General features: G+C 43.3%; 1 protein-coding gene across 1 annotated transcript; it reads right to left on the bottom strand.

Annotated features, from left to right (window-relative positions):
- Window positions 1-321: 321 nt before the first annotated feature.
- On the bottom strand, window positions 322-10,369 carry LOC138608858 (chitin synthase chs-2-like). The gene is made up of 22 exons (XM_069681439.1): window positions 10,335-10,369; window positions 8,596-8,731; window positions 8,159-8,347; window positions 7,193-8,072; window positions 6,711-6,894; window positions 6,523-6,618; window positions 6,057-6,218; window positions 5,790-5,964; window positions 5,593-5,694; window positions 5,371-5,512; window positions 5,081-5,281; window positions 4,872-4,987; window positions 4,313-4,481; window positions 3,975-4,154; window positions 3,610-3,888; window positions 3,350-3,521; window positions 3,229-3,260; window positions 3,081-3,145; window positions 2,219-2,329; window positions 1,914-2,128; window positions 1,724-1,817; window positions 322-1,351 (listed from the first exon to the last, which is right to left on the bottom strand). Exons 1-22 carry the CDS (start codon window positions 10,358-10,360, stop codon window positions 1,217-1,219), a joined length of 3,861 nt encoding a protein of 1,286 aa, XP_069537540.1. The 5' UTR covers window positions 10,361-10,369; the 3' UTR covers window positions 322-1,216.
- Window positions 10,370-12,910: the final 2,541 nt, after the last annotated feature.

Below are 12,910 nucleotides of genomic sequence, written 5' to 3'. Positions count from 1 at the left end.
ACTCAAAGTAATCACGTTGCTGTTGTTATTGTTTAAAAATGATTAGACATTATGTTGTAATGAGATGTTTGACTTGGAAGATGTGGGTAGTCGCACGACTTGCTCTACAATAAACAACTCTGAATCCATTCGTACCGGTTAGACGGGCAGAGGAATTCATGTCGGGCAAGTTATAAAAGTCCACAGAGTGCTGAAAGACTGATTTATCCTAAAATGATGTTCTCTTTTCTTTGCTTTATAGTAACTATTGCACAAATAACACAGCTTAAACTGAGCAGGCTTTGTGCAGCACTTTGAATAACACCAGAGAGTCACTTTCAATTTTCATATTTAATGAGTCTTTTACAAACTTCATCACAAACTCATTATTTTCATGCATCAAAAGGAAAACAATGCACAGCTTAGAAACATCATTTTACACTTGTTTGTTAGCGTTTTCTTCCTTCATTCAAAAATAAATATGAGCAGCATCATTGTCTCGTATTTGTTGTGCTGGTTGAAAGATTCTTCACGAGGAGTTTGTGCTTTATCCAGGTATTTTTTTTTACCATGAATCAAGCAGCTACTGATGCGTAATAAATATACTAATCATTTAACAGTGCAATAAAGTCAAATATACAGAAAAGCAGGGCAGAAGTGTTACACTTAAAAGCAACATGTTAATATACTAGATAAAGACAGGGCAGCAGTGCCACAGCAGAAAACATTATACTGATCATACAGTGTGAAATCTGACTTCTGTAATGATTTGCTCAACTTCCCTTTCCCCCCTTAATACACGTTACTCCGTGTCAGTAGACGCCGACTGTGTCACTTCACATTTTCTTTAGTCGCGTCTTTGTGTCATTCATTCTTCCTCACATTACACATTCGGTAAATAGAAGCAGCACAATCAAGTCACACTGATATTTACAGTAGAAATCCTTCATAAATAGTACAAACTGTAACTTTTACTGACCTAATGTTGTTGGAGTCTTTTAATTTGCACACAGAGACAGCTGAGTTCTCGCTCTGTCCCTGAGTTATTGCCTTTTATTTGATTTCACACAGAATATGCATCATTTGTTTCCTTCTTTAATCTTCATTTAATCAAGAAATTGCCCTGGATTAAATGTAAAAATAATACATATATTAAAAAAACTACTTGGTTATCAATCTCACATACAGTGGACATTTCAAAGTGCTATAGAGTGTAGGTTGCGCAGCTGGCCTGCGTTCACACCATAGTGCCTCCATGGTAGCTTTGGCTGTACAAGGGCGAGGGGTACGTCGATTCATCGTCGTCCTCTTCTTCAGACCACCGTTCAGACTCCGCCTGGGAGTTGGACTCGACGTTGGACGCAGATTCCATCTGGGAGGAGATCAAACTAACATCAGCACGCACACTTGCTGCCACACCTGGATCACCTCTGGCAAACTCATTTCTGTTTCACCGCAGTAAGGAGAGGGTGCGATCGGACTAATTGATGTACATTCATGCTCTCTGCCTTCGGCAATAAAGAAAATAATTTGCGGGGCAATTTGTTGTTGTCTTCTGTAATGAGCTTCTTACGCACAACAAGCCTGTATGATCCTCTCCTGCTCATGTGCGGATACAAATCTACCAATGTTTAATGATGATGGATGCTTTAATTTATATCAGCACACAGCAAAATAATACAGTCACATCTAGGTTAATTCAAAGACAGATAGATACATAGAAGCAGTGGACGGTTGTAAATACCTTTTTGCCTTGTAGGTATAATTCTTCTTGATCAGGTCTATGCTGTCTGGGCTCTGTGTCCAAGAAGGCCACATAGTGGACCAGAGTGTAGATCCTGTATAAACACAGAACAAGACAGTTTAATTGTGAATGACATTTTTTTAAACCACCTTTCTGTTGAGGAGACAGTTCTCGGATGTTAACTGTTCACCTGTGATACAGCATGGCCAAGAACTGGATCAAAACCGATGTAGCAAATCCCAGAATGAACATGAAGGCGATGGGATCGATTGTCACATCTTCTCCGGTGTTCTCAAGATTGAAGTCGACCTTGGGGACCGAGATGGTGATGGAGCCGCCAAATAACTGGAGGGTAAACGTCGCCACCAGCCACAGGGCGTTCAAGATGAAGAAGGCAAAGTTTATCTGTGTGAAAAGAAAAGAGAAGAATATTTTTACATAAACATCACCGGGATTTTCTTTTGGATATGTTCATTGTTTAGCTCCAAAAGCTACCTTGTTTCTCAGCTCTCGCAGGTCATTGGCTATCTTTTTCTGTCTCTCTTTGTCGTCAGCCAGAGGCTCCAGGTACTTCTTCTGAAGCTCTTTCCAGAACTCCTCCTCCTCCTGCAGAGGAACAAAACGCTCTTCAGTTAATCATTCTGTAAATGTTCTTCTTGTTGAAACTGCTTCAGGGAGAGCGTGAGCTTGACTGTTTGCTTTTCTTCCTTTGAGTGTGGGCTCGATCTGTTTGAAGATACCCTTTGTGTATCACGCAAGGTAGCATGTGTTAAGGGTCTGTTTCAGGGTACCCTTTACCATCTGTTTCCTTCCTGTCTTACACATGGTTAGGTCTTTGAACTCTTAGGTGTTTGCTCACGGATACAGTTTATTGTCTGTTTTAAGGTACCCTTTAGTGTTTGTTGTGAGGTCTATCATCCTCCTTTATAACGTGGTAATGTGGGAGCATCTTGCATACGGTAGCGTCTCTTTAACGTCTGTCTCAAAGTACCATCAAGTGTTTGAGTGTCAGTTTGTTTTCCGTCTGCGATTGACAGATGCTGAAGTATTGTTTCTTCTTTTTTTACATGTGGTTAGATTTGTTTTCAGGTACCCTCTGGTGTCTGTTTATAAGTCTGTTTTCATTTCCAGCACATGTTCAGGTCTGTTTTAAGGTACCCTTTAGTGTCTCGCATAAGGTAGCACTTGTTTGCATCTGACTCGAGGTACCCTCAAGCTTCTGTTTTAATGTCTGTTTCCCTTTTTAGCTACACAGACGTGTCTGTGTAGCTAACGTTACCCTTTAGCGTCATTTTAAAGTTTCTCCGTCTCTTTTCCTTGTCAGTTAATGGTGACCTCAGAAAAGAGTCATACGCACCTCGTCGAGCGACTCTTCCTGCAGCGTCATGTCGCTGGATGTACCCTGTAGTTGTGTGACCCAACCTGGAGAAGAGAGCAGGACAAAGGGTATTAGATAACAACACATTTGCAAGAGTGATTAAATAGATGATATTGTTTGGGCTTACATTGAGCAGGCAGGTCAGCAGGCTCCACTTGTCTGAAACACACACACACACACAAAAGTATGAATATCTCACCTGTTGTAATAAAGACATTTCATGCGATTGTTTCTTTTTCACAACTTACCTCTGTTGTTCCTCTGGGATCGCTGTGTCGTCCACAATAGTGTTCAGGGGCTGCGGTTCAGACTGCGAGGGCTCCAGATTCTCCTGATTGACAAGCTGTCTGCCTTCAGAGCTATGGCTGGATTTTTTGCAACATTTTACCCACGAGAAGAACCGCTGGCAGGTGCTTTTGGCTACAAGTGCAAAGATCAGCCTCAGTTCAGTCAGAACAAAGATGATTGTGATGTGACAAAGAACTGTTATTTTAAACCTTGTATCTACCTTTCTGGGATTTTGATTGTGGGGTAGCGGCTGCAGGCTTGGCAGCGTCACCAGCAGGTTTTGTTTCCCTGGTGCCCCAGGACACATTGTTCATGTTGACCATGGAGTAGATGGTGAGCAAGAGGTAGGCGCTGGGGATGCAGATGATGTAGAGAAAGCCGTGGAACAGCAGCTGGATTTCCTGAGGATGCATTATTGCTGTGATGATGTAAATGACTGCCATAGCAACAACGAAGATGCTGCTGGGCGTCAGGATGGTTTTGTCCTTCACCATTGCGCCTAAGGAAACGTAAAGGAAGTGTTTTTAGGATTAAAGCAGCATTAAGCAGCTGTGTCATGTGTCTGAATAAAGTTATACGACTCACCAATAATGGACATCGTAACAACCAACATGAGGAATGCATATACGATACTCATGATTGCTGCAATAGCGATCTGAGTGTCAGCCTTGACTTTGAAGCACAGGACCAGGTAGATGACAGGAGGTATCACAGCCAGGACCAGGGCCAAGTTTGCATCCATGCGCAACATGAAGGACAAACTCCCTAGAGGCCACAATAGAGAAGACACACATACTTTAATAGCACGTCTTTCTTTCCTTTTATTCATGCATTCATTTATTTCACTTGAAACATTCGTAAGAGAATCCAGTGAAGACCGGTTGATCCCGAAAGGTTGTATGTTCAGAGATTAGAACACAAACCTGCAATCAAAAGGCAGATGGTGGCAGGGGCCAGGACGGCTGATGTGATGGCAAACAGCTGGTAGAACATGAAGGGTTTGGACATGGACGGGTTCCTCTTGGAAATGACGTTGCTGGAGCCCAGCAGATCCACTACATTGGCCATTGTGGACGGCCCCCATCGCCGACGCTAAAGATGATACACATTCATTAGCATGCGGGATGTTACGTTTAGCTTAAGAATGCTTTAGCTTCAGAGGATTCATGTAAGCACATTCTGAATGTCAGAGGCAAATAGATCATCTTAAATCTTTCCGGTGTGTTGTGCGTCTTCTGACTCTTGGATAAACTTACAAAACTGTAACCGAACTGTAATCTGACAGCAATGTAAAAGGTCTATACATTATAATTTTAGACCAACCATTATTTTTCCTAAACCCTGACCAACTCGCTCGGTGCCTAAACAAAACCCTTTGACCACTTTGGTCTGAAATGTCACAGACTTTGAAAGTCCTACAAAACCCTGTGTCATGGCCGTCCTAATATTGGTAGAAAGTTTCTGTTCAGCTGCATCAATCACCTGGTTGTAGAGCTCTTTGAAGTCCTCAGGTGCGTTGGTGTAAGCGTCAGACGCTGCGTTGTACTCCACCCTCCATCCCTGCTTCAGCAGCAGAGTACACAGCCAGCGGTCCTCACCTGCAGGGAACAGATCGTGTCAGAGGAGGACACAATGTGTGAGCTACCACTAAAACTGGGAGACAGGAAGTCCTATCAAACAGCATCAGTTACCTTGATCGTACTGGATGTAGTGGCTCGCTTCCATGGACTTAGTGGAGTATCTCTTCATCACATTGTCGTCCATCAGCGCCTCTGCTCTGAACAGACTGAAGCAGCCGGGGCTGCACAGCACACAGCCGATCACATGCTCTGCTGTCTTCTGCAGCCAATGACTGACGGCATATTCAAACTTCTGGAACCACACTGCAGGACCTGTGATATAGAGAGGTATTGCACACCTCAACACGACTGTCCATTCAGGTTATTTTTTTCTTGTGTCAAAAAATGAGCGATGTTCAAACCTGATCCAGTGGGGTGAATCCTGCCACAGGCTGCCCCGACACGTGGGTACATTTTCAGACGATCAATCAGCAGCATCACCGCAGCCGGCTGGAAGTCTGTGTCCCCATCTAGAGCCAGGAGGTAGGTGTTGTGCTTCTCTCTCTGCAGAAGAAATCAGTTTTACATGAAGGTTTTATTTTGACATACAGACAATTTTCAAGTTAACGTTTTTCTTATCTCACCTGGACTTCTGCTTTAAGCTGCATGTCGTCCTCTCCCTTCTGCCAGCGTTTGTAGTATTTGGTCATGAGCTTCCAGCCCAGAAGATAGTAAAGGTACATGATCTAGAAAATAAGACACGAGAATAAAATAAGTATTTCCTCAGTAAATCCTCCTTGTAAATATATTTTCTGCATCATTCGAGACATTATATTTCTACCTGAGACCATCTCTTCTTGTGGCGGATAAGTTCTTTGTCCTTGAAGTGAACTATGATTTTGTTTCCGTGAGGCATGGTGATCACAACACGACCCCCGTACGGTGTCCTGATGATCGCCTGATCAGGGACTTGCTGCTTCTTTTTGAAGAACTTCTCATCGATGTTTGTGAAGATGCTAATGAGAGTAAGAGTAAACTTGCAGGTCAGAACTGGAGTCAATGGTAATCTTACACTAAATTGCAACATAACTGCAAACATCGCTCTTACCCATAAACTTCAGCGAGGATCCCCACAAGGTTCTCGCCGTACTCGTTGAGGTGACGCCCCTGACTCCCCTTGACTTGTTGGAATGCGTCGTCAAAGTAGATATGGGCTTCGAAGGTGAAGTCGTCAAACTTCTGCTCTCGCTTTGGTCTGTACTTGTCAAGTCTGCAGTGTTCAGACAAACATAAGAAGTTTGTAGTTGTTCAGAGTACGGAAACTGTCCGGGCAAAAGACTGAAACTTTACAAAACTGGAACTGGAGCATTTCTTAAACTGAACTGACTCTTCTTATCTTTGCAAAAACTTAAGTGTTGTACACCAGGAAACCAAATTTATGTTCAGAACTTCCTGCAATTGAAGGAAATAATAATATAATAATAATAATAAATAACTAACAGAGAGAGATTCAGAGGAACGGCAGGATGATTTAGAAATAATTTTCCTGCAAGTAAGACGTTCAGGGGACTCACCTGAATATGGATATAATGATGTTCATCATCTCGTCGTAGGTCTCGTGCCACATTGTTGCGCAGAGATACACCATCGCCGTATCGAAACGCTTTAAACTACACAAGACAAGATTTGTTAGCAAGGTTATAAAGCCTAAACTTTAAGTGAAGACAACACACACACACACACTAAACCCACACACACTTACTTCCTCTTCCTGTCTTTGGTCAGGATGTCATATCGGGTGCTGAGGAGAAGGGACTGCTCAATGAAAGCTCCTTCATACAACCGCCTGATGAAAAGGTCTTGGGTTCTCTGGATACGATGGATGCCGAGGTACCACAGATGGAGGGTGGCCAACACCAGACCGAGCCACCAGGACACGGCTGAACCTGAAGGAAGATTTACAAACACAAAATGAAAATTCCAACTCAATGATAGTTGAGGGGTTGGGGGGTTTGGGGATATTTCTCTTTCATGCAATGACTTCTGCATACACTAGGCCTGACAGCTACAAAGGACAGGGTGTGCTGGCTAGAGGACCTCCACCCTGGCCTACATGCAAACAAACTATACCCTATGCATCTTAGTTTGGAGACCCTACCTTGAGAAATCACATACCTACAGTAACTCTAACCTTATTTTTATCTATAACTTGCACAACTTGTTCCACAACGCCTTGTATCTTACCCGTCAGCAAGCCGATGTCAGTTATCGTGGACATGTCCAGGAAGCACAGAGTGTGTGTAACGTCGTACACCAGGTGCGGGAACACACTGCTGTTCAGGCTTATGTTTCTTGCATCCACAACTACATCGCAGTAACTTGTGAAGTTGATGCTCTGAGTCCCGTTCAGGTTGATTCTGTAGTCCTGATAGTAAACGATAACCGGGATGACGAGCAGAGCCATGACAGCCAGAGAGGCCAGGTACAAAGGCAGGATGAAGCATCGTCGCAGGGCGTGCATTTTGCAGGCTAACAATGCAAACCAGTGGCAGAGTGCAGAGGAGACCAGCTGGACTCCAATGATGATGGCTATTATTGTTGTCTCACGCCTGGGGATGGCTTTCACTATGTCCCAGTCCATTTTTGAAAGGGGGACGTAGGCACCGAGCACGCAGGCAGTCACCACAATCCTGAGCACGCTGGAGAGGATGTGAAGAATATTTCGGCACTTTGACACATCTCGACACAGATTCTTCAGGAAGACAGACTTGCTGTTCTCGCTGATCACTCTGAAGTAGCTCTCCCACCAGTTGAAAGACACCAAGAAGGACCCACCAACAGCCAGACCCACCCAAATCATCATCTTGGTATCAGTGGGATCTTTCATGATGTATAAGAAGAGGAACAAGATGTAACCGAGCAAAATGAGGAGGAAGGCGGTGATGGATGGCACCAGGAAGCGGTTCCTTTCCTTGGCAGTGCACTGAGTGATCACCTGTAGGAGGGCGGAGAGGAGTGCTACACCATTCAATATCGTCACGTTGGTGACAATGTCCAAGTGTGGCATCGCCACGATTGTGAGAATCGCTGCACCCAGAGACGCCATGAACTCGAAGGACAGGACCTGAGAAAGAAGGAGACGATGCCAAAGATAAGAGTTAGGAAACCTGCCAGGCATCAACATAAGATCATGTCAAGAAATGTTCTTACCAGCGCAGCTGTTGCTTTTCCCGGTAGCTTGGATGTTTTGTAGCATGCCTTCCAGATGCTTTTCAAGAACAAAAGGACGCTGGACGTGATGAGAGAGAAGCCTATACACAGCAGAGCTACAGGTTTCTGGTCGTCAGGGAGGGTTTTTGTGCCTTCATTGGACAAGGTGATGAGGAGGAGGAAAGAAGCCTGAAAGAGAGTGAAAACTAACTATCATTTAATCAGTTAGATAACACTGGGACATGAGGGTTTGTGGCTGAATACGGCCCGTCTGAGTCAGGTATAAACCAAATATAGGCGAGAATTTACTCTACGGGTCCGTGTCTTTATCTTTCTGGAGACACCTACACAACAATTTCAAGCATTACTTCTCCCGGGTCCTGACAAATTTGTTTTCATATGAAGTATTAAGTATGTATTCAAAAAGAATAACAAACCTTGCTACATAGCGCCAGTCCAAATACAATGACAGCAACAAAGAACAGAGTGATGATCTTTAGCAGTTTGATCATCTTCCATGGCGTCTGTTCATCTTCAATGACCGGGACCTCTCGACAGGTGTCCCACGGCCTCCTGAAGAAAGACACCAAAATAAGAGTCTTTAGACGGAGGGTAGGTAGAAATTTAGTGAGGAGGGAAGTGCATATATAATAAACAGAAACAGATTCAACATTTATCGTAGAAATGATATGATTTAATAAAGAGGGCTAACAAACAATAGATATATAGATGGACAGGAAGCAAAAAGGATCCAAAAACACAAGTTAAAAATGTCATGGTTTAAAAAAGCTTAAAGCTGCAGAGGCGATATCATTTAATTCATTTTACATGCCTGTCACAAACAATATTATATTATACTGAAGGCTTCCTTGTGAGACGTTTTTAGCTGGTTATGAAACATGAGCTAGAAAAGCAAACGACACCATCAGCGACAAGATTGATGGGAGTTATTTTAAAGCCTGCTCCAGCAGCCCCGGGGTCGGTGTCAGACGAGGAGATTAAGTGCAGAAACAGGCTTTGTTTGAAAGGTTCACAGTGAGTGATGCGTTGGACAGTTAAGAGACAGCAGGAGAATACTTTCACGCGTACAAAAAACGAGAAAGGATTTTGTCAAAAATTTTGTCCGCAGGGGTCGTCGGGATCGACACAAAATTTGAGTTCCTCACAGGAGCCTTAAAACATTTGTGCCTTTGAGTGACCGCCCGTTTGCTTTAGAGAAATCTGTCCCGAGTCTGAATCAAAGAACCTCATCAGGCTTAGCTTGAACCAAACTAACCAATTTCAGGAACTGCATTCAAACAAGGGATGGATCCAGATGTGAAAGTCAAACCAAAAAAGTAGTTCATCCAAAACAAGCAGACTTTAAGTCAAACCATGATCGGTGAGGTTTAGGCATCAGGATCAGGCCAACTAGAGGCAAAGCGCAGAACTCATAATTATTGCAGTGAGGTTTCTTGTCTGCTTAGAAAGTGACAGACATTTGTTCAGCAGGTTAACACCGTTGAACAAAGGACGCCCGCTGAATTTGTGGCAGCTGCCGTCAGACAGCCCTGAAGGCAAACATTTCCCAGCAGTGCCGCTAAAAACGAGAGAAAGCCGCTGCTTCCAGACGGAACAGACAGGTATCAGAGGTATGAGGAAGCAGAGAGAGGCAAAAGTATCAGCAGGCTTAAATATTAAAATTGTATGAAGTAATAATAATATTCATAAGCAGAAACCTCATTTAGCCTGCAAATTTCTTGAAGCTAAATTGATTTTTGTAAAAGTATAATATTAAAACAGCAGAACACAAAAATGCAACATGAATTAATTTTATAAACACATAAATAATTTATAACACACTATAATGTAGTTATAAGCAGATATTAGGTCTGTTTAATTGACATATCCAGTTATTGATGCTCCACCAGTAAAGCAGCTTCAACAAAAAAAAAGTTGAATGTAAAATAAATAAAAACGTCTTCGCAACGGAAGTAGGATAATAATTAATTGTTGAAAATAGTTAATAATGACATTTTATCAGCTCATAACTGCATTAAAATGTGTAAAAAAACATGTTGAATATATTTGGGGAATCTAACTGCTCAATTAATTGACAACAAATTCACCTTATAATGAGACAAAAGTGGTGCCTTACTTCACCTTAATAAGTAAGTTAAATAAATTGTGTACTTACTTTGGCAAATCCCTCTCTTCCGCCATGGTGAGTCTGTCAAATGGAAGCCTGTTAGCTCAAACTGTGTATATATACTCCTTGAACACCTGCATGACGCATCTGGCTGAAAAAACTGGCCCCGAGCCAAAGACACACCCAGATGTTCGTCTGCAGCTGGTGACTTTCAGCACAGGTGAAAGGAGCAGACGGTACATTCCTGAGCATGCACAAGGTTTAACTTCAATTTCAAGTACAAAGATGGATGTGCTTCACAAGCAATACAATAAAAGCAGAGGAAAAAGAAACATCTGTGCTGACGACGGTCAGATTCAGGTGTTGATTTGTTGAGTGTTGTTGTGAGACTGGACGGAATGCAGCTCGAGGTCTGGGCCTGTGTTTGGGTTTTGTTTGGAGTTGCCGACAGTCTGGGGATGAGATTACATCTGAAAACAGGGGAGGCTGTGCAGGTAAGGACGGCGTTTCCACCAATGGTGAGCTAGGGAAGAGGTATGAGGGTGACAGATTAAGAAACAATGGGAGCAAGTAACACGTAACAGAGTTAATAAGTGATTAGTTCAATGTGTAATTGTGCCAATTAGCTCCTAGGACTGGACTGTCCTGTGTTAAATATAGACCTGCATGCAGCATTTATAGCTGCCCAGTCATCATAACAGGAAACTAGTTTGTGGATTTACTTCAAATAGGATGTCCATTACTCACTATTATACGGACGTTTTGGTTTTGGTTTGGTTTTGGTTTAACTGTTTGTGTTTATTCCAGCTGAGTTTAATAAAATGTTTGGTGCCACCAGAGTCAATAGGAATAACCTCTGGGGAGTATGAACACCCCCCTCTCTTTTATAATGCCATATTGTTGTGCGTCTTCTGCAGAGGTTCAATGGAACGGACTGGAGAGACATTGCTGTTAGCGGTTTCCTGCAACAATCAATCAATCAATTCCTAAGTTGGAGACCTCGATGGGTGGGCAGCCCTCTGCCACAACCGGCTCATGTTTGTCATATAGAAATAAAAGGAATTTTCCTTCTCAAGCAGGGAAATATTCAAACATTTGAGCAAGTAAAAACATTATTTCTTGTAGAAGATCGTGTTACTTCCTCTTTCTTCTCTTGCTACGACGGGTAGACAGTAGCTCAGTCTGTGGGGACTCGGCTTGGACTGTAGGAAGTGGTTCAAGTCCCGGTATGGACCAAGCACGGGCTGGTAGCTGGAGAGGAGCCAGCTCGTTTCCTGGCTTCCATCGAGGTGCCCTTGAGCGGTCCCTCACTACTCAGTGCGCATGTCCATGTGCAGCCCCCTCACTCTGACATCTCTCCAGTGCATGTCCATGGAGTCCTGTTTGTGCATGTGTGTATTTCGGGTCTATGTGTGTGTAGCATGTTTGTACTAACAGAGTGAAAACATTTAATTTCCCCTCGGGGGTCAATAAAGTATCTCTGTTTATATCAGTAATCTTGTAACCGCCTCTAGAGGTCCTAACCCCCAGATCTGAGGTCCTCACATCCCTTACTGGTTCTGGTCTTACTGGCTGGATTATTGTCGTTTTGGTCCGGTTCAGGTCCGATTCTATTACCACACATCCTGGGATTGTTTCTAATAACGTGAAGATCTGAACAGACCTCTCATCAGCGCTGAGAGGAACACCTGATGTCTGTGTTTGCATGAATATAGGGCTGACATGGGATCAGATGACGAGAGAAAAAAGGAAAAGAACAGGATGTTATATACGCTATAAAATAAGTTTTTAGCAGTAGAATGGCAATTTAGGTATTAACTGAAATTACTAGATGGGTCTATTTTCAGACGTGACACAATCCAGTCTTGTGTCTTTCTTCGACAGCACCAGTGTTTAATTTTTAAGGCAAAAACATCCATCCATACATTTTATTCCACTTATCCGGGGTCGGCAGGTCAAGCAAGTTAGCCCAGACGCCCGTCTCCCTAGCATCATTTTCCAGCTCCTCCTGTTCGATCCCAGGCGTTCCCAGGCCAGACCGGATATATAACTCTCCAGCAATCTCTGGGTCTGCCCCGGGGTCTCCTCCCAGTTGCCTGGAAAACCTCCATAGCCAAGCCTTAGACAAAAACATGTCAGATATTTCTAAATAATTAAAAGTCAGAGGATCTAATCAGGTCTTGGAACAAATTTCTCAGGCCCATTAGGGTTCAGGTTGGTTATTTTGGACCCATGAAAACCACCCCCCCCCGTTACAGAGTGTAACATGGCGTGACATCAAGGCATTTATAAAAAGGAGTGTTACCGTCAGGAACCAGCAGGGGAAGAGTAGGATTCTTAACCAACCAGATGTTGAACATATTTGTTCAGCCTGCAGCTCTGGTGCCTGCGGGTGTAAGACACAAATATGTTGCTTTGCACTTATCAGATAAGTTAAAGGGTTTTCCCAGATGGTGATATAACAACTTCAAGCATTTATTTCCTGAATCCAGTTCCCTTATGAAATCACTTATTGTGAACGGTGGCAGGTTGCACCTGAACCTGAAGCTCAAACACACAGCTCAATCTGCTGCTGCTCCCGGGTCGAAGCACCTTGTGTTTGCAGGGAACAAGTCACTGCTTAT

This window comes from Semicossyphus pulcher, unplaced genomic scaffold, assembly GCF_022749685.1.
Source record: "Semicossyphus pulcher isolate SPU_LCO1_2020_fin unplaced genomic scaffold, fSemPul1.0.p SCAF_5, whole genome shotgun sequence".
In the NCBI taxonomy this organism is placed as follows: Eukaryota; Metazoa; Chordata; class Actinopteri; order Labriformes; family Labridae; genus Semicossyphus; species Semicossyphus pulcher.
This window is presented reverse-complemented; position numbering and strand designations above follow the sequence as displayed.